The sequence below is a fragment of the Trichosurus vulpecula genome, chromosome 8 (genome assembly GCF_011100635.1).
Source record: "Trichosurus vulpecula isolate mTriVul1 chromosome 8, mTriVul1.pri, whole genome shotgun sequence".
Taxonomy (NCBI): Eukaryota; Metazoa; Chordata; class Mammalia; order Diprotodontia; family Phalangeridae; genus Trichosurus; species Trichosurus vulpecula.
Window position 1 is genome coordinate 209,411,302 of NC_050580.1, and position 22,424 is coordinate 209,433,725.

Consider the following 22,424-nt stretch of genomic DNA (forward strand, 5'->3'; position numbering starts at 1 on the left):
TTTTAGTGCTTTTGAACTCATAACAACAATACCAAGCATTTATATGGTGCTTTAAGGCTTGCAAAGCATTTTACAAACACTATCATGTTTGATCCTCATAAAACCTCTAAAAGATAGGTGATATTATCCCCAATTTACAGATGAGGAAACTGAGGCAGACAGAGGTTAAGTGACTTGCCCAGGGTCACACAGCTAGCATATGTCTGAGTCTGGATTTGAATTCAGGTCCTTCTGATTCCAGGTCCAGCACTCTATTCACCATGCCACCTAACAGTTTCTTAATCATTAAGTTATTTTTTGGTTTTGTTTTAATTAGGTATTAATCACGTGATTTTTCTATTAATGCAAAGAATCAATGTAAAAGTACAAAACCACCCAATTTTAGAGCTGCAAGCAATCTTGAAAGTTCCTTAACATAAACTCTTCATTTTACAGGAGTAAACTGGGGTCGACAAAGTTTAAACGACTTGACAAAGTATATTCACTTGGATGACGGCAGAGCTGGGGCTTCAATAGACGGCTCCTGCATTCTAGTTAAGTGATTACATGTGAAAGTTCTACTTACTGATACATCTTCCTCATCTTGTAAAGATTCAAACTTAGCTTTTGGCAGTATTATTTCTTTAATTTCATCACTTTCTCTTAATCTATATAGTCTGTTCCATGACCTAAATTCTTCTTCTGTTAAGAACCATGGTTCTTTTGAGTTGCATTGTTTCATTCCTACAAGTTGAAAAATAATAAAAACATAAAATTATAGACACAAAAATTATAAAGTAAATACAAAAAAGTATAATGCTGTATATAAAAAGAAATCAAGAAACTCAGATATCCCACTGTTAGATATATAACCCAAGAAGGTGGTCCCATGTATACCAAACTCTTCATAGCAGAACAATGCATGGTTATAAGGAATTAAAAACAGATAGCCAATGACTAGGGATGTGGTAAATAAATTATGGCAGAAGAATACAATGGAATATTAGTACCATGAGAAACAAATATGGAAAGGGAAGGAGTCAAGATAGTAGCATGATAGGAAACAATGCAGTGAGCTCTCTTCTACAAAGTCTTCCTAATATATCTAGAAAATGAACCACATCGAATCCTAACAGAGAAACCTGGAAAAAGTCAGTGAGTCCTTTGTCCAGACCAGCTCAGTATAATGAGAAAGAGAGGTCTTTGGATACCAGAGATGGGATCAGCTAACACTACGCTGATCATGGGGCGCTCCAACACCCAGAGAGAGGCTAAGCATCGTGGCAAAAGGAGATCCCTACCGAGGCACTGCCACAACCATAACAGGTCACTACAATGGAGAAAAGTGCCAACTAGTAGCTTTGTTGCCCACTACCCAGTCCCAGGTCACAGATGCAGGGCTGAGAAAGGAACCTGCTCATGTTCCCTAGTAAGGAGACCCTGAATTCAGGTGCACAAAAAAGGGAGTAAGTTCAGAAGCCAGCATCAGTAGTGTGGCTCAAATGGTCAGGCACCAAGCAGGGTCTCACTTCTAATATCTAGCCCAGCCTGCAGAGGAATAACCAAGGCGAGAATCCCAGACCTAAGGGGAGACTATGATTCTCAGCCAACAGAGCTGGGGGAAGGTGGGAGTGGCAATTAACTTGGCTGTGGATCAGACCACCTGGAGAGCACTGAGATCCTGGAATAACACAACACTCAATACTCCAAGAAATCAGCAACAAGACCAGTCGAGGCCTTCCTTCCAGAAGTGCCATAGAACCCAGCTGTAACATCACCTCTGCAGTTGAGAAGTGGACTGAAGGAATCAGCAAACAAAAAAGGAACCCTATCACAATAAGCTCTTATAGTGGCCGGGAATCTCAAGACACAAATGCAGAAGAGAATGACTTGAAACATCTACAATCATCAGGCACCTAGGTGTGGCGGTAGATAGAGCACCAGGCCTGGAATCAGGAAGGTCTGAGTTCAAATCCAGCCTCAGCTGCTTACTAGCTGTGCGACCCTGGGCAAGTCACTTAACCTCTGCTTCCCTCCATTTCCCTCTCTGCAAAATGGAGATAACAAAAGGACCTACCTCCCAGGATTATTATGGGGATTAAATGAGATATAACTCTAAAGTGCTTACCACAATACATGGCACCTAGCAGGCACATTATAAATGTTAGCTATTACTGTTGTTGTGGTTCTTTATCACAAGCACTGCCTCAGAGTAAAACATAGCTTGGGTATAAACTCAACCAGAATTCCTGAAAGAAATGAAGTTTTTATAAATGAAATTAGAGCTTAAAGTAAAAATTGGAAAAGAAATGAGAGCAATGGAAGAAGGAATTAATAGCTTGGCACAAGAGCTACAAAACCTTGCCCAAGTAACGAACTCCCTGAAAATTAATATGGAACAAATAAAAGCCAATTTACTCCATGTCACAACAAGAAATGTTAAAACAAAGTCCAAAGAAAAGGCTGAAAAATAGAAGAAAATGTAAGGGATCTCATAGCAAAAACAACTGACCTGGAAAACAGGTCAAGGAGGAAAAAAAATTAAGACTCACTGGACTATCTGAACTCCATGACAAAAAAAAAAAAAGAGCCTAGACAGCATTTTCAAAAAATCTTTAGGGAAAAAAAAACCTGCCCATACTTCTTAGAACAAGAAAGTACAAGAAGAAAGACTCAACCAGTCACCTCCTGAAATAAACCACAGGAAGTAAACTCCCAGAAACAGGATGGCTAAAATCCTGGTCAAAGAAAAAATACTGCAAACAATTAGAAACAAAGAATTCAAGTACTGAGGAGCCACAGTCAGGACAATACACAATTTAGGAGTCACTATTATAAAAAACAGAGAGCTGGAAGACGATATTCCAGAATGCAAAGGATAGATAAGTTTAGAGCCAAAAATAATTTACTCAGCAAAAGTGAACATAATGCTACATAGGGTAAAAAGTAAACCTTTAATGAGGAGGACCTCCAACATTCCTGACTTGAGATGCAGAGAAGCTCTGAAGTACAAACACAGGAGTGAAGAGAAACATAAAAAGCAAACTCCTATGAACAATGAATGATAAAAGGACTAAGGAAGGATAAAGTACTTACATTCAAATACGGACATGTGTGTCCTCAGAACCTTAACATCATCAAGGTTCACAGAGGGTGTTCAACTAAAGAAGGCCTGGAGGTGGTTCTGTTATGTCTTGGAAGATCTTAAGAAAAGAATGGAAAAGACAGAAGAGGAATGCACTGAGCGGGTGGGGAAAGGGAAACGAAGATTAGGAAATTATCTCCAATAACCAAGGTATGTATGCAAGTCAACATCTATAAAAATAAGGAGGCAGGAGTGAGGGGGAAGCAGCTGATACCTGAACCTCACTCTCATCTGAACTGATTTTTCAAAAGAATCATGTACACACACACACACACACACACACACACACACACACACAGAACACTGAATACAGAAATACAATTGACTCAACAGTGAAACAGGAGGGAGAGGGAAGAAGAGGGATGGGGAATTAGAGAGGACTTAGTAAGGGATTACTTCTAAGCAAAACAAATTCTAAGGATATACAAAAATATTTATAGCTCTTTTGGGGATGGCAAAGAAGGAGAATCTGAGGAGATGCCCACAAATTGGGGAATGGATAAGCAAGTTATGGTATATAAATGTGATAAGATACTATTGTTCCAAACTCTCATCAGCGTAATGACCACCCAGAGTTCCAGAGGGCTAATGACGAAACAGGCTATTCACCTCCTGAAAGAGAGGATAACAACTCAGAATGGAGAATGAGACATATTTTTTAGGATATGGTCAATGTAGAAATTTGTTTTGATTAACTATACATGGTAATGGGTTTTGTTTTTCCTATGTTCTCAATGGGCAAGTGTGGGGAGGTGTGGAGTGGGAGAGTAAGAAGGTGGATCCTGGCTGATTAAAACAAAATTTTTTTTTTTAGAAAAATCAATCCTTGAGGGAAATGATCCAGGAAGGAACTAAGTAGTGACTGTTCTATCTTTTCCTTGTTCAAGATCTCTAAAAATGTTACCTCATTCAGCAGAGATACATCTGAGACCATGGCCACTGTGCCAGTTGAGACAGCTCTCTGTCCATCCTAGAAATGGCTTAAAGCCCTTCATAATCTGAACTCTTACTGCCTCTCCTGTATTCTTACACTTTACCCCCCTCTACATATTCTTTGATCTAGTGACACTGACCTCCTTTATATTCCTCAAGGAAGAAAACACTCCATCTCCAACTTTAGGCTGTCTCCTCCATGCCTGGAACGTTTTCTCTCCACATCTCCTCCTGACTTCCCTGGCTTCCTTCAAGTCTTAGCTCAAGTACTAGCTTCTTAAGAGGTCTTTTCCAGTTCCCTGTAATGTTAGTGTGATCCCAATCCCCTATGTATCTCCAGAATATCTGAGAATGTGCTCTCCCCAGGGCAGGAAGTGTATTGGTTGCTTTGCATTTCTTTGTAACAGTGCCTGGAACACTATAAGTGCTAAATAAATGCTTGTGGATGTGCTCTTTGGCTTAGTTACAGAATAATGTTAAAATAATAAAACTTTTTCTGGCTGTAAGAAAAAAAGCCATGAATAACTGAACGAAGTATGGAAAGATTCATAGGAACTGATGCAAAGTGAAGCAAGCAGAACCAAAAAAAAAAAAAATACACAATGACAACAATGTAAATGGGGGTGGAAGGGTAGCTGAATGATCTGAAATTATAATGGCCAAGCTTGGTCCCTAAGAAACAAGAAAATGTACCTTTCCTCCCTTATTTGCAGAGAATGTGAGGTGCCCTACGCGTGTGGAATAATGCATATACAGTCAGACTCTCAGTTAATATAGTTATCAGTTTTTCTTCACTGTTTTTTTTTCTCTTTATTCTTTATAACAAGGACAGGGTTCTGGGGAGGGATACCTTTGAAAATGAAAGTAATGTAAAAACAAAGGCAGTAACAAAAAAAACTTTTGAAAAATTTTGCATCTGTAATATCAGGGCTTAGCAAAGGCAGGAACCAATCAAGAGATAATGAATTACAACACTAGGTAAGCCAGATTTCAATGTCTATGAGTTAATGTGTATCAAAGTGAAAGGGCAAAAGAAGCAAATAATTAAAATTTTTAAAATAATTTATTCTATGCTTCATCTTTTTAAAAAAAAATTTATCTTTTATTTTTACATCACCTTCATTTCCAAATATTTCTTTCCTCCCCTACCCAGCAACTAATCCCTTGTATCCAAGAATTATTTTTTAAATGGGAATATAAAATATCAGTTCAGCAAAGCTAACCAACATCATCTGTCAGATGACAGTTTACACACAGTTCCAAGATCCCAGCCCTCTGTCTCTTTAGAGAAGAGAGGGAAGTACAATTTTTTAATCTCTTCTTCAGGGCCAAGCTTGGCTATTATAAATACACAGCATTCAGTTTCAGGGGTTTGGGGTTCTTTCCATTTACATTCTTAAAGTCAATGTGCATACTGATTTCTTCATTCCCCTTACTTCAGGCTGCAGGTTCCCCACCCCTGGTATATGTGTTAAGCCTCACAAAAGCTTTTAGACTTGTAAATATTAACATAATTAACATTCTATATATAAGATCATTGTTCAATAATCTAATTACCACTAGAGGAAATGAATAACATCAATATTGACATTCTCATTATAAATGAAATGTAGAAATGATACGTAGAAACTTAATCTAAATAGAATGATGGCTAATTGGTTAACCCTGAAGAAGCCAACAGTGGAATTCCTGGAGTCACTTCCATCCTGTGCCTAAAGGCAACAAGAATCATTTTCATAAGGAATCTGCTCATTTTACCCTACAGTGCTGTAATAGCAATTCAGATCTGAAGATCTTTCCCACCCATTAATAGGCCCATGTGACCTGCTTACGTCACAGGAAGCCTAAGTCACATGTGGTAGGAAGAGCTTGCTGAGAGGAAGAGGAAGTTGTGTCACAGGAAATGCTGAAAGAGCTGTTATGGCTGTCAAGACCATTAGAGCTGAGATAAAGAGAGCTGACCTCTGATAGCCGAGCATACTGTGGTGACTGTCAGCGAGTGAGTCTTTGGGAAGACCCCAGGAGAGGGTCGGAGAGGTTTTTGGATGACAAGGCTCCATGTTGTGATATTGTGTTTTAAGTTCCTTTCTGTTATGATAAAAAGGGCTCACTGGTTGTGGGAGCTGGTGCTTGGTTATGGGATCTGGTCCCCTGGTGTCTGAATAAATGTTGTACTTTTTCTACCTTCTATATGGAAAGTCTTTCATACTTTGCAATACAGAACTACATAGGCATATTCACAATTATCGTCAATGTCGTGTTTATTGCCTTCCTGATACATTAGTTGGTGATGAATAGGATGGGATCACAAGGTATAAGATCTCTATTTGGAGGTAGAGGGGCTTTAGAATAAGAAATGGTAATCCCAGGATGGGAGGATGTAACTTATTCCTCCCTAGCAAGGGAATGGTCTAAAGGCACAGGTTTGGGTGAGGACCGGAAACAGAAGCTACAGAGGGGAGAACCTAGAGATTGGGAAACATGTCTGAATGAAGTTACAGTCAAGCCAGGGAATGTCTAGACGAGGCTGGATTTTACTCACAGCATATCGTGTTATTTGAAAGCAGGGACAGACTATCACGAGAGAACTCACTGAAACGTTTGCTAACTCAAATGAGAATATTTCTTCCAAACCACAGCAAGATGGGGAATTACAGCTAGTAGGACAACATATTATTGTTCAAGAATCTACTGATTTTGCTGTATATTCAGCTAGAAGGCAGAGGGAGCCAAGGAGGTCAAGAGTGCATTTCAGTTCAGCCTAGGTCTAGTTTAGCAGCTGCTCTGGTTGCCATGGTGACGGGAAGAGCATCTACACAGGAGGATACATCAGAAGCAGAGGCACAAAATGTTACAGTATCAGACCAGACTTCTCAAACAGAAGTGCATCCCATACAGCGAAGAAGGCAAGAAATCCAAGACAATAATACAATGCTCAGAGAGATGTTAGAGGATTTTACACAGCAGGAAATCACAGATATCTTGAGTAGGTTCACCCAGAGAATAGGAGAATTGTTAATATCTTGGATGGTAAGAATCAGTGATGAAGGGGCCACAGGAGTGTCTGTAGATACTGTGGATTGTGTGAAATTCATAAGTATTAGTTAGAATCCTTTTGTACAGCAAGTTTTTAGGGATTATCATTTGCAAAGAGGTAACCAAACAACCAATCTGTTAGCTTTGGTTGCAACAGTTTGTAAGAGAGAATATCCTGCTGATACTATGTGGCCTACTGCAGGCAGACCCTGGTATTCACTTAGTGACTGTATGAGAAAGTTAAATGAGGAGTCTCTGATAGAAATCTGATTACAAAAATGGCACCCCCCACTTATAAACACCTAATTCTGACTCTGATAATTGAAGAAATAGGGAACCCTCTTTCAGAGGTGCTGGAAAAGATATCATAGTTAAGTGACTTAGGAGACTGAGGAAAAGATAAATTTCCTTGAGAGAGAAGGGTAAATATCCAGCAGATTCAACACCGGAATAGAGTGATAAGAAAAGAAATGTTTACTACTTTGTTGAGTAGGGGTAGATTTTGGAAGAATAGATGGTATTCGAACTACTGAGCTATACAAAACGTATCAAGATAAGGGGCTTAACAGCAGATGGAATAGAGAAGTAAGAACTGCCCCTACGAATCCTACAGATCTTGGACCCTTGTATCCAAGTGAGTCATACCTTCAGGGAGACTAGGGAATAGGCTGAGCCCCAGCTCAGATTGAAGAAACACAGAGACAGGATTGTAGACCCCATATTAATCTGATTATATACTGGAAAATGGATCAAATACTGTAACTAGGGCAGTGAAAACACTGGGAAAGAGGCCACCTTGATATATGGAAACCCTGACTAATTTAAGCATGGAACTCCTATTACCATCACAGGACTAGGAGGGGCTGAAACATAAGCCAGATGAGTTAAACTGATGATGAAAATTGGACAACTGCCTAAGAAAGAGTATACCATGGTCACTGTGACCGTTCCTGAATACATCATTGGAATAAACATATTGAAAGGTATGACTCTGAATTTACCTGAGAGAAGATATCAATTTGCAGTAAGGAAGATAGGAATTAATACAGTTTTAGTGGGAAAAATTAAAATAGATCCAATCACTTTATCTGAACCTTCCAAAACAATTACTTTGAAGCTGTATTGTGTGCCAGGTGGGCAAGATGAAATTGCCAATACTATAAAGGAATAAGTTGAAGCCGGAGTGTTATTCCCTACAACCGCTTGATGGAATAATCCTGTATGTCCAATATGAAAGTCAGATGGGACGTGGAGAATGACAGCAGACTATAGACAACTGAATAAAGTGACTCCTCCCTTGTACGCTGCTATTCCAGATACTGATACTTTAAGAGAAAGGATCCAGAAATATGATGGAACTTGGTAAGCAGTTATTGATTTGGCCAATGCTTTCTTTACAATCCCAATAGTCTCCAAACAATGGGAAAAGTTTGCTTTCACATGGCAGGGCCGACAATATACTTCTACCCAATTGCCACAAGGATATCTGCATAGCCCAACTATCTGTTATAGGATTGTGGCTGAACATTTGGATGAATTAAAGTTACCTGGTGCACAGTTTACCCACTACATAGATGGTATTTTGATACAGGAAGAAAATATAAAAGAAGTGGAGAAGAGTTTGATACTTTTAATTGAGCATACGAAAAGCAAAGGATGGGAAATTAACCCTGCAAAGATTCAAGAACCAGCTCAAACTGTAAAATTTTGGGGTATACAGTGGAATAAAGGACTGTGAGAAATATTCCCACAAGCTCGACAAAAAGATTCAAGATTTTCCTATCCCCAACAATAAGAAAGAGGCCCAAAAATTCATAGGACTATTTGGTTATTGGAGGCATCACATTCCACACCTAGGACAGATTTTGAAACCCATATATAAAGTTATTAGGATAAAGTATAAATTTGATTAGGGACTTGAACAGAGTAAAGCTTTTGAAGCCAAAGTTGCTCTAGAGTTATGGCCTATGCAAAGTGGCCCAGTGGAATTATAAGTGACTGTGTAGGATGACTATACAAATTGGAGTTCACAGCAGAAACAACAAAGCCAAAATGTACCCTTAGGATTTTGGTCAAGGAAACTACCTTCATCTGGAATACAATATACACCTTTTGAAAAGCAGTTAGCTACATATTGGGCTTTAGTAGACTGAACAACTGACTCTGGCCCATGAAGTGATATTAAGGCCTGGAATCCCGAATATGACTTGGGTAATGAGTACCCCAGCATCTCACAGAATTGGACATGTGCAAGAGGCTGGCATAATTAAATGGAAATGGTATATTCAGAATAGACTGAAAATAGGCAAAAGTGGAGTTTCTGCTCTACTTGAATCTATAGCAAATACAGACATTGATGAAAATGACAAACTCCCTGAACCAAGGCAACAGTTGGTATAATCCTTGGTAAAATGGAATGATGGATATGATGGACTTACTGAAGAACAGAAGAAACATGCATGGTTTACTGATGGGACAGCAAAATATTTGGGACAAAAAAAACATTGGAAAGCAGTAGCCTATAACCCATGTACTAAGAGAACTTTGGAAAGTACTGGGATAGATGGAAGTAGTCAATATGCTGAACTTATGGCAGTACATCAAACTATTAAAACAGAGAAAGGAGGGCAATGTCATATATTCACTGATTTGTGGGTAGGAGCTAATGGGTTAGCTACATGGATGCCAATCAAATCAATCCCAAATCAAAACTGGGAAATTCATGGTAAACAAGTTTGGGGCAAAGAATTACGGGAAGATATATGGGACACGTCTTTGATTACTAATCTGTCAGTTTTTCAAGCAGACACTCACATGGCCCTCACTACTCCAGAATGTGAATATAATGCACATGCTGATGGACTAGCAAAGATTGCTACTGAACATATTGTCCCTACTCTGACACCAACTGATACTCCAGTACTAAACAAAATGAGTTCACCAAACGGTCAGACATTTAGGGGTCCAAGCCACACACTGGTGGGCACAAGATGGAGGTATTAGTATCTCTCATTCATTCTTACTGCAAGTAAGAGGGGAATGTCATATTTGTCAATTGGAAAAGGAACAAACTGTTCCTAGGGTAGTAACTGGAGAAATAGCAAGGAAAAGTTCCAGCCCAGATTTGGCAGATAGATTATATTGGACTACTACCCCAGGATAAAGGATGCAAATTTACATGTACTTGTGTTGACACCTATTCAGATGTACCACTGGTTGTCCTTATAAGAATGCAACCCAGAAAAACACCTGTAAAACTCTAGATATTATAAGTCTATATTACGGAACCCCAATGTAGATTCAAAGTGACAATGGGTCACATTTCAAAGGTAATGAGATGAAGAAATTTTGTGTACTGAACAATAAAGAGTGGATATATCATATTCCATATTACCCACAAGCATCTGGGTTGATAAAAAGAATGAATGGATTGTTTAAAGAACAGTTAAGAAGTATACCTCTAACCAGAATGATGACTCCAAATCTGCAAATTAGAAAACAGCAAACACAGAAGATACAAAATATCCAGGAATACCTGGTTTGGCAGGATATGATTTACATTGTTTAGAGGACTTTTGATTGGATAGAAAAGAGATAAGAAAAACCTCTACTGGGATATGTACGAGCATCCTGAAGAATCATTTTGGGTGGATATTATGTAAATTAGGATTAGCAGCTCAGGGAATGCATGTATTAGCTGGAGTGATAGATTCTTGTTATCAAGGAGAAATTATTTAACATTCCAGAATTTGGGTAAAGAACCTATACAGTTTTGTAAAAATGACAGAATAGTTCAATTGATTATTATTCCTTGTGAAACAATACCCTTTGTGAAAACTGACCCTCCTTCCAAAATAACTAGCAGAGGAAAGGAAGGGTTTGGTTCTACTGATAGAATAAAATTGGGAGCTAAAGTATGGGTAAAGCAGAAGCTGGAAGATGTTCCAAAGGCTGTAGAAATTATAGCACATAGGAAAGATAATACTGTAATAGTGGTTTACCCAGGAGAAAATGATTATGAAACTTGGTGCCTCTAAGGTCCCTTCCAGTTCTGAGTCTGTGAGTCTGTGGGTCACACAGGACAAAGTAAGTACATGAAAAATGACAACTCTACAGATGGAGACACAAAGTCAGAAGCATTTCTTTCGTACAGTGCTGGTATCTGCAGGTCTTTCACTTTCCTGAAAGCCATTTTTTTCCCACAATATTAAAAAAAGGATTCATGTCTAGCTATAAATGCCACAAATAACTATTTTGTTATGCTGTGGTTAAGGTCTCTGTCAGTATCTTTATAGAGTCAGTCTCTAGTAATGGATATAATCCCTCAAAGGAAAAATGTGATTGTATCTTAAAATTTGTGATGAGTTTTTCAAACTATAGTTGTTTTATCAGTAAGACATATGCTTTTAATTACAATAGAAATAGTTAACAATGGAATATGCTCAATTATTGAAAAATTACAACTTACCATTACCAAATGAAAAGACAGATGATTTTTTATGTATTTTAGATTGCTTTGCTCGTTCATAAATTTCCTCAGTGATGAACATTTTGTGTAATTTTGGATAAATTCCATCAGGAACCATACGTGGGCTTCCTTGGTAAAAATGAAAGGTCTTCCTGTTACCAGAAACAGCTTTATAAATACTTCTTTTGCAAGACTGACTTCGATTATAAGCCTGTTTAAAAAAAAGTTGATCTTAGAAATTATTTTGTAATTGCCATTTTGCAGTAATAGAAGTTGTTGTTCTTATTAGTGTGACTTTATTCTAGATAAAATACAAAAAAATAAAATCTTAACAACTGTTCTGGTCAAGTGAATTTATTCAATAGCTAAAAGGCAACAAGAAAATAATGATAGATGGCATTTACATAACCCATTAAGATATAAAAAGGTCATTATCACACCTGACCCCCTTCTCAAATACCATCAAAAATATTTAATATAGGAATACATTGCTCTATCTCAGTATATCAACTGTACTGTGTATAATTTAATCTATCTTTAATTCATAAGATTTTTATGATAGCCTCATTCTTATTAACATAAATGATCAATGTACAGTGCTGCAGATTTTGTGCAGAAATGAGAATCTGAGCAACTGGGGGCTCCGGCTGGTCAAGTTTTCATTATGAAAGTTTTAACAGCACAGTGGATTCCTTTATAGCATGAATGCTGGAACATAAATGAACACCTGCCTGACACACTGTGATATCAGATTTTTATTCTATATGGTTATGGCTCAAGGCAAATAATATGAATCATAGTACAGCTGCAGCTACCAAACAACAATCTAGACTGAGTACTACATCTCTTTTGAAGTTGATTTAATATAGTTAATGAAGCAAAGTAGTACAACAGAAAGAGTGATGGATTTAGAGTCAAAAGACCTGGGCTCTCATCTCAGATCTGTCACTTGCTGTAAGACTTTCAGCAAATTACTTCACTTTGTTGGGTCTCAGTTGCCTCATTTGTTTAATAAAAGGGAGTGGGGGGGGGCGCTTATAACACATAGTGGCTAAGGCCCCTTTGCAGTTCTTAATCTATGATTTATAACCATTCATAAATCACTACAACTATCCGTTCTATTAGAGTGAGCATTAAGATTCCTTTCAGAAGAATGAACAGGCAATCTCTTTTTCATAATCGAAAATACTGATTAAAAGAACTTTAGCAATACCTCCATTATCGAGCTAATATAACTAATAGGCAATAATGAAAACATTTTACATTTATATATTGGGTTATATTTTTCAAGGTATGATCCTATCTATCTCTGACCCAAGATTTATTATCTCCATTTTACAGATAGAGAAAGTAACAGATTTACAGACTAGTTAGTCACACAAGTCAAAAATAGAACCTAGGTATTCCAAGCCCTAATCTAATACCTTCCTGCTATTTCAGGATACATGACTTGTTTTGGCTACTGAGAGCACCCTATGATTAAATTTATGGTAACACTAAAATGTGCTAGAACTTTATAAGTAGTTATGAAGGAAATAAAAGTCTTACAAAAGGTATAACAAAGACTACATAAATTATTATTCATAAAGAACAAACTTGATCCCATTACCCAAACAAAAAATTAGAGAGTCCAAGCAGAGAAAACGACTAACTTTAAAATTCTTAACAAAAGAAATTCAATAAAGCGGGATGGGTTGGGAAGGAGCAAAATGTAGTTAGCCTTTCACAACATGAATATTGTGGAAGGGTTATACATAATAATACATGTGTGGCCTAGGTTGAATTGCTCAACTTCTTAGGGAGGGTGGGTGGGAAGGGAAGAGGGAAGGGAATTTGGAACTCAAAGTTTTAAAATCAGATGTTCAAAAACAAAAAAAGTTTTTGTATGCAACTAAAAAATAAGATACACAGGCAATGGGGCGTAGAAATTTATCTTGCCCTACAAGAAAGGAAGGGAAAAGGGGATGAGAGGGGAGGGGGGTGATAGAGGGGAGGGCTGACTGGGGAACAGGGCAACCAGAATATAAGCCATCTTGGAGTGGGGGGGAGGGTAGAAATGGGGAGAAAATTTGTAATTCAAAATGTTGTGAAAATCAATGCTGAAAACCAAATATGTTAAATAAATAAATTGCATTAAAAAAAAAAATTCTTAACAAAAGTTAACAAAAGTAAAAAAAAAATGCTATTTTAAATACAATTCATGTTCACCTTTATGCTTATGAAGGAAAAACAAGAAAATGCTCAGGTTTGTAGAATATTACAAATATTGTTGTTTAGTTAGCATTTAGGCTTCTTTCAATTAACATTAAATGGGGGATACTAAAATATCATCGTATGTATATAAAAGAGAACTATTTTATATAAATTTGGCTTAAAACTCCTTGAAAAGCAAAAGGAAACTGTTAGAAATATACAATGGGAAAAATTAATCAATGCTCTTCCCAGGTTTCTTAAACTTTGTCAAAGTTTCATTTTGCCTACTGCATATAACTTTCAAACTTTAACCACTAAATTATACACTGATGGATATACATACACATTCTTCTTTCCCTTCTGTAAGAATAACAACTATCCTGCCTTGACGTTTGCGGCCAGTTCTCCCCATTCGTTGTACAAGACGAACTGGACTCTTCTGAGCATCAAAACAGATTATTAGATCAACTTCTCCTATATCTAAACCTTCTTCACCAACACACGTAGAGACCAATGTGTTATAACCACCATCACGAAATCGTTTGACCACCTAAAATAAAGATCATTAAAACAAAAAACAAAATAATGATAAAACAATAGCAGAATTCTTACAGTACTTTATCTATATCTCTCCCTTCTCCCTAACACATTCAACTCCACAACATACTTCTTGGTATACATGTCATGAACCTCTCTCCTATAGAATGGAAGCTTCTTCAGGCAAGAACTGCATCATTTTTCTATCACCATTATCTATCAGAGACTGGCTACAGGAGGCACTTCGTGTTTATTGATTTAGATCTTTTTTTTTTCTTTATATCCACAGACATTCCTAGAGAAGGTTCCTAGCAAGGAAACTACCAGTGCCTCCTCCCACTCCCAAAAAATTCTGTGTTCATACCATCAGGCCAAAATGAACACAAAATAAGAGAAATAATAAAAGGCAAACATAGGCCAAGAGGAAGGGAAGAAATAGCTAAGAAGGGCATTCTCTTTTTGATTTGCCTTGATGAAAGGAGAATTACAAGCTGATTTTATATCTACCTCAGATGAGGCTCCAGGTCTTTTAAAATTTTCTCAGTCACTGTTCAGATTTAAGGGTGAGGTGTCCCAATGAACAAGACTCAGGGTAACCAATTCATTTTGACTTGAGAAACAAAGTATGAATGAATTACCGAAAAAATATCTTCATTCTGAAAAAATAATTCCTATACTATATTTAATAATAGGGGTAATTTGGATTTCCATTTTCAGATGTCTCAGAGCAGGGATAATTGCTGGAGAAAATACTAAGGGGTGGAAGGACTACAGGTCTTCATGAGGGTAAAGAACAAGTACAGGAGAAATAAAATTTAGGGGGTGGAATCATGGGAGGTTACAGCTGGATAGAGAGAATGTCAGTTTCTAATTAGAGAAATGGAATGCTTGTGGGTAATGGCAAGATCTGGTGTACAATCATTCCTCTATGTGGCTGAAGTGGAATAAAGGAATAGGGCATATTAGGACTTGAGGAGGATGAGGAATTTGTTAGAGTGTGAGGGAGCACTGACATCAGTATCAAAGCACTAGAGCAAAAGAGAGGAGGAGGATGAGCCAAAGGGGAGAGAATGACCTGGGGCCTCAGTATTCTACAACTACCATAATTTTGTTTGGGTAGAAAAGTGTAATTGTATGCATTTCAACAGAGAAAAGGTTACTGAGTGAAAGAAGCAAAGGACAAATGTGGAAATGATAATGAGGAGCAAGCAGTATTCCAACTCTCCCTCAAGGACCAGTAAGGATGATCAGCTGAGCAAAGGAACAGCCAGTTCTGGGGAGGAGAGCCAGGCCTCTAGTATTATTAGAGGAGTCAGGTCTTAATGAGGGCCAATAGACAGAAAGAGTATGAGAGAAAGAGGTCCAGGATGAAGGGAAATTTGTTCACTACAGAACAGGAATTCCAGAAGGTACAGTGGAGGGGATGGGAAGGTTTGAAGAGGGAATATGGAGGAGGTTGGATGAAGGGGGACATGGACAAGAGAACATGAAGAGGAGAAAGGGATTAGTTTCCTACTAAATGTTCATTGATTATTTATTACAGGCATAAGGAAAGAAGCAGGGCCAACAGTGGGAGAGCTCACAATCTCCCAAGAATGTTACAGAGAGAGTTGGGCTGGTTCTGTGTCTGTTTGTTCACCTGCAAAGCTGGTAGAAGGAAACCTAGCACTGGTGGGGAGGAGATAAGAAGTTGGTAGTGATTCTATTTCCAGCATCCCTCTACCCCTTCCCACAGTCAGCAGAAGGTGCTGGTAGGAGGCCAGATCCAAGTCTAGGTTCAGACTGGGACCTGCATCGTACAGGTGGTCTTCCTCTACTCCTTAGTGTGGCTGGTAGATGGGAAAGATGGGGAAAGGAACGGAGACTTCTATGTGGATTACAAAGAATAGTGGTTTTAGGTCTCATTCATTATGCATTACATATTGTATGGAAAAGGGACATAAATTATACAGCATTTCTCCCAGAAACAAATAGGTATGTCAAATTTGGGAACCATTCTGATATGCCAGCATTTTGGTGTGGGTCAGTATCTATCTAGATCCTAGTTCTGACACTCTCACTCTTCTCTATGGGAGGCGGGACTATATTAACAACTTCTAATTTTAGAGTACAAATCTGCTAGAAATTGCCAAGAGAGGGTGGGGGGGAGGGTAGAGATGGGGAGAAATCTGTAACTCAAAATCTTGTGGAAATGAATGTTGAAAACTAAAAATAAATTTTTTAAAAAAAGAAAAAAAGAACTTGCCAAGAGAAATATAAAAAACTTTTAAAACATTTTCCACTTCTTAAAATTATATTTTTATAAAATTTCACTTGGAGAAATAATACAATCATTTTTAAAGCCATTTCAAAACAACATTTCAAATACAGCTCTAGCTTTATTTACATGTCTAATATCAAAGAAAATTCCCCTAAGATTTAAAAAGGCATGAATTTGAAATTTGCTAAAGATTCTAAAAAGGGCATAAATGAAAAGACATTTCAAAATATTCCTATTTCTATCATATCAGAAATTCCTACCTCAAGTTGTTCCTTCTGTGTTAAACCTTTTGTGCTTTTCCCTGAAGCATGGCCAACGAAAGTCATAACTCTAACAGTTGGCTGGTATTGGAGCATTTCTGCAATTTCTTGAACACTGTCTCGAAATGATGAAAAAATCATAACCCTGGTATCACACTTTTTTTCAGATGTATTTTGATCTATTTAAAGAAAATATATTTTAACATTAGACACAAAAAAACACATGCAACTAAGTATGTTGGTTAGAGGAGAAAGGGATGGCATTAATTCAAAATATTTCTCACAATTGAGGGGCAGCTAGATGGCACAGTTGATAGAGCACCAGCCCCGGAGTCAGGAGAACCTAAGTTCAAATCCAGCCTCAGAAACTTGACATTAACAAGCTGTATGACCTCACTAGAGATTCAGCTTCTTCATCATATGCCAACCTCTCTGGCTGCAAGGTTTCCCTTTATCTTCTTACTAGCTAAAAAAAATTAGACCATACAATCTCTTCTCTGCCGACTCACCAAATGAAAATGCCCAGATCTTCCCCAATCCGAAAATTTCAAAAAACTACCTTCCCCTTATAACTTTTATCTCACACACTCTATCTCCTCCCCTTCACCAAACTTCTTGGAAAATATGTTTAAACCCAAAGCCTCCACCTACTTACCACCATATATTCACTCATTACCTTTCACTGTAGCTTCCATCCCCATCACTACACTGAAACTGCATTCTCAAAAGTAGCATCCTAACTACTAATTCCAACAGCCTTTTTTCATTTCTAATACTCCTTGACCTAGACTACAGTATCTAGAACAACAGTGACCATTCTCTTTCTTTGGGAAATTTATTTCTCTTCTAGCTTTTGAGTTAGTTTTTACTTTTCCTCTTTAGACCTTTATGACCATTTCATCTATGTACTTCTACTGAAAGAGTATGTCTTTGTTATAGGATTTAGAAACTAGAAAGGATTTTAGAGGGGACTTTCGCCAATCATATGAGATATTGGTCTATAACTAGTTTCCGCCAGACTGTTTTCCAGTTTTTGTCAAACAGAGTTCTTATCTCAATAGCTGGAATCTTTGGGTTTATAAAAAACTATGTTACTGTGCTCATTTGCTAATGCATACTAACTTTATTCCACTGATCAATATACTTCTCATTCAGGATCAAATTATTTTGAAAATCACAGCTTTGAAATATAGTTTGAGATCAGGTAGCAATTCTATTTAGTCCCTTACCTTCTTTCTTGTTTATTTTTTGTTTAGATTTAGCGAGGTCTAAGAGTGGTAAATTGAGGTCCTCCACTTATAATTTTACTTGTTTATTTCCTTCTGTAATTCCTTCAACTTTTCCTTTAAGAACGTAGATGTTACGCTTCTTGGTGCATATGTTTAGCACTGATATTGTCTAGGGCACTTTTAGTAAAATGTAGTTTCCCTACTGATCTTTCTTAATTAGGTCTATTTGTACTGCTGCTTTTGCTGAGATCATGATTGCCTCCCTTGCCTTTTTTACTTCAGCTGAAGCATAACAGATTCTTCTTCAGCCCCTTGTTTTGACTCTGTGTGTATCATTCTGTTTCAAGTGTAGCTCTTGTAATTTGTGGATTCTGGTTTCTAATCAATTCTACTATGCTCTTCCTTTTTATTGAGTTTATCCCATTCAGTTTCAGAGTTACAACTGTATTTCTCTCCATTTTATTATCTCATACTTTTCCTTCTCTTTTTTCCCCTTCTTTCTCTTTAGGAGTCTGTTTGGCTTCTAGCTACTACCTCCGTTAATCTGCCCTTCCTCTTATCCATCCCTACCCCAATTCCCTTAATACCTAATTTTATCCCTGATGGATAAGATGCATTTCTGTACCCAACTATATATGAGTATTCTATCTTTTAACCAATTCAGATTATAATGAGGTTCAAGTGCAAATCGGGGAGAGAAAGGACAGGAAGGAGAGTGTTTGGAACTCAAAATTTTTAAAAATGAATGTTAAAAATTGTTTTTGCATGTTATTGGGGAAATAAAATACTCAAAAATATTAAAAACTTATTAAAATAGATTGAATACTGACCTACTTACCTTGTAGGAATCAAATAAGATTTTACATGAACAAACGTGGAAATAGTAAGGTACTATACAAATACAAGGAGGCATTATTTTTGTCATAAGCTTATCTGGCTTTGAAGATAATGAATATAACATACCTTTCCAGGTTCTGAAGTGTTCAACTACAACTTCTTCTAATTTTTTTAACTTCGGATGGCTATAGATAAATTTTTTATCATCGTGTCCTGAAAAATTTTTTAAAAAGAATATTTGTTATACCAAAAATCACAATGTGAATGTTTTTAAGTTCTTAAGGCTTTGATCCTTTTCAGAACTAATATGTTGAGACTTGCAGTTATTTAATTTTAAACACAATTTTGATATAGATGTTATGTTGCATGCTTTTAGAAACAAAAGTAAAAAGCAGAGATTTAAGTTTTGTTTTAAAAACCTCGAAATTTTGAAATGCTTCAGGAAAAGGTTGGACCAGAAGACCTTAAAGGTGCCTTCCAACTCTTAAGATTCATTGAAATTAACAAACTCTAGGGGCAGCGAGGTGGCATAGTGAGTAGAGCACTGGCCATGGAGTCAGGAGGACCTGAGTTCAAATCGGGTTTCAGACACTTGACACACTTACGAGCTGTGTGACCTTGGGCAAGTCACTTAACCCCAATTGCCCTGCCTTCCCCCCTCAAAAGAAAAAAGAAAAAAAATTATCAAACTCTAATGAAAGAGGTGCAACACAAAAAGCATACAAAATAAAGAGAAAAAGCAAACACAATTTTAACATCCTAAATACAAGCTACTTGAGCTTTAAAAATCAGGTTTGTTTTAGAAATCACTAACCATAAACAGGAAAACTGTAAAGCATTTAACAAATCTATCACAGGATAAAAATATGTAAATAAATAATAAGATTAATAGTAAAACATCCTAAGATTGATTAAAAGCTCAGTATGATGTGAAGAACATGTTAAATGAAATCATAAGATCTACTTTGGAAACTGGTTCCATCATTTATTAACTATATAATTCTGAGCAAGTTACTTAATTTCTCCTCACTTTACTCATCTGTCATCTGTAAAACAGAGTTAATTCCCATCCTACTTACCTTACAGAGTCGTTTATGAGATTCAAACAAGATAATGCAAAAAAAATTGTTTCAAAACCACAAAAGAGTAATAAGCAATGCAAGGAACTGTAAACGTTATTTTGAGACAAAAGAAAAACAAATGAAAATAATAAAGACATAGTCTACAAACCTCTTTGATTGGGATTCCCATCAAGAATTCCTGAAGCTGTATTCCTATCTGAAAACATGTCTCCTAGTTGCTCAAAGAGTTTCATGAACTGTTCATTCCTGCTAAGTTCATTTTTGGTTCGAGTCATACCTTCAAAAATAAGGAAAAATATTTTTCAATACAAATTAGAAATTTACTTTAACAACTTCTAATTGATCTTAAAACAAGTATAAATTGTCAACTGATCTAGACCGGTGATTTCATTGGTATAAGGAGTCCCAATGAGGAAACACCCTCTTCCAATGCAGACCTACAACTGCTATGTACCTGATAGTCTTTGACAGTTGCCTGAGGCACTGTGAGATTAAACAAGACTTGCCCAGAATGATACAGCTAGTCTGTATCAAAGGTAGCACTTGAACCTGAGAAGACCCTGACTCCAAGGCTGACTCTAGGGACTACGCCATGCTTTTTCTCAAAAAGTATGAACTAAATGTTAATTCACTCAAATTTGGCACAGGAGACATATGAAAATTATCAACAATGAAAATGTTTATGGCTTTTCAGGTCTGCATGACCATATGTTATTAATGGACAACCTTTCTTTTTTTCTAGCAGACTTTATCGTAATTACCCATCATAACATATCATTCCATTACTTTTCAAGTATAATAAAATACTTTAGAATGTTTCTTTTTCTTAAACCATATCTAAATAGCAAAATTTTACATGTAAAATATTTTATTTAACTTACCTTTAGTTCCATCCATAATCCCACAAAGGAAGATATATAAGGATCTCGTTCCCATTTGCTGTAGTAACTCATAACCATGATATAAACTAATGCATATAGCAAAATCTCCTTCAATGATACCTTGCTGTCCACTCTAAGAAAACAATAACAGATTGGGTTAAATGAAAGAAAGCAAATTTGATCAATACTCCACAGTGAAATTGTCATGGCAACAGACAGCATAATATGAAAAACAAATGAGTGATCAATAGAAATCTGGTAAATGAACAAGAAAATTTCCACTAAACATGGTGATTAAGGTGGGGCGCAGCCAAGATGGTAGCTGGAAAGCAGGGACTTGCATGAGCGCCCCGCAATGTCCCTCCAAAAACCTATAAAAATGGCTCTGAACAAATTCTACAACTGCAGAACCCACGAAATAGCAGAGGGAAGTAGGGCTCCAGCCCAGGACAGCGTGGATGGTGGCTGAATAAGGTCTATCGCGCACGAAGCTGGGAGAGTGGAGCGGAGCCCAGCCCTGAATCAGTGAGCTGTGGCAGTTACCAGACTTCTCAACCCACAAACACCGAAGACAACAGAGAAGAACTGCAGAACCCATGAAATAGCGGAGGGAAGCAGGGCTCCAGCCCAGGACAGCCTGGATGGTCGCTGGGTAAAATGTATTACTCCAAGGTGGGAGCCGAAGGAGCAGAGCCCAGTGTGGGCAGCAGCAAGACCAAGCAGACCGGGAGCCAGGCAAAACAGGCCCTAGTGCCCTGAATCAATGAGCTGTGGCAGTTATAGATTTCTCAACCCACAAACACCAAAGACAACAGAGAAGGTTAGTGGGAAAAGCTGCAGGGACAGAGTGAAGGAGTTCACGGTTCGGGTACCGTCCTGGGGGGAGGTCGGGGAGGTGCAGCTATAGAACTACAGCTGCAGTTGCTTCCTGGACCAGGCCCACCTGGTAGAAGGAATTAGGTGACAGATCTGAGCAGGTGTGCAGAGCCTGCTTAAGATCTGACTCCAGTCCGGGTTGGAGGTTCTTGGGGGAGGAGGAGCACTGGTGTGGCAGAGCTGGATGTATAGAAATAGCTCTGAAAACAACAGTGCATCCCTCAAGCTTGGAACAAAGTACTCTTTACTCTACAAGCAGTCATACCCCCGACAAAAAACTCAAGGGTCAAGTCGTTGGCTGGGAACATGGCCAGGCAGCGAAAATGCACTCAGATTCAGACTCGGACTTTGGAATCTTTCTTTGGTGACAAAGAAGACCAAAACATGCAGCCAGGAGAAGTCAACAAAGTCAAAGAGCCTACATCAAAGCCTCCAAGAAAAACATGAACTGGTCTCAGGCCATGGAAGAGCTCAAAAAGGATTTGGAAAAGCAAGTTAGAGAAGTAGAGGAAAAATTGGGAAGAGAAATGAGAGTGATGCAAGAAAATCATGAAAAACAAGTCAATGACTAGCTAAAAGAGACCCAAAAAATACTGAAGAAAACAACACCTTAAAAAACAGACTAACTCAAATGGCAAAAGAGCTCCAAAAAGCCAATGAGGAGACGAATGCCTTGAAAGGCAGGATTACCTAAATGGAAAAGTAGGT

General features: G+C 37.7%; 1 protein-coding gene across 1 annotated transcript in view; it reads right to left on the bottom strand.

The window, feature by feature from the left end:
- The window catches only part of FANCM (FA complementation group M), a 109,540-nt gene that overhangs the window by 66,641 nt on the left and 20,475 nt on the right, over positions 1-22,424 (bottom strand). The window contains exons 6-12 of the mRNA XM_036769550.1: positions 20,841-20,973; positions 20,108-20,236; positions 19,004-19,090; positions 16,812-16,990; positions 14,098-14,304; positions 11,562-11,772; positions 566-723 (exon numbers count right to left, since the gene is read on the bottom strand). Coding sequence (XP_036625445.1) covers positions 566-723; positions 11,562-11,772; positions 14,098-14,304; positions 16,812-16,990; positions 19,004-19,090; positions 20,108-20,236; positions 20,841-20,973 — 1,104 coding nt within the window. The remainder of the gene's footprint in view (positions 1-565; positions 724-11,561; positions 11,773-14,097; positions 14,305-16,811; positions 16,991-19,003; positions 19,091-20,107; positions 20,237-20,840; positions 20,974-22,424) is intronic.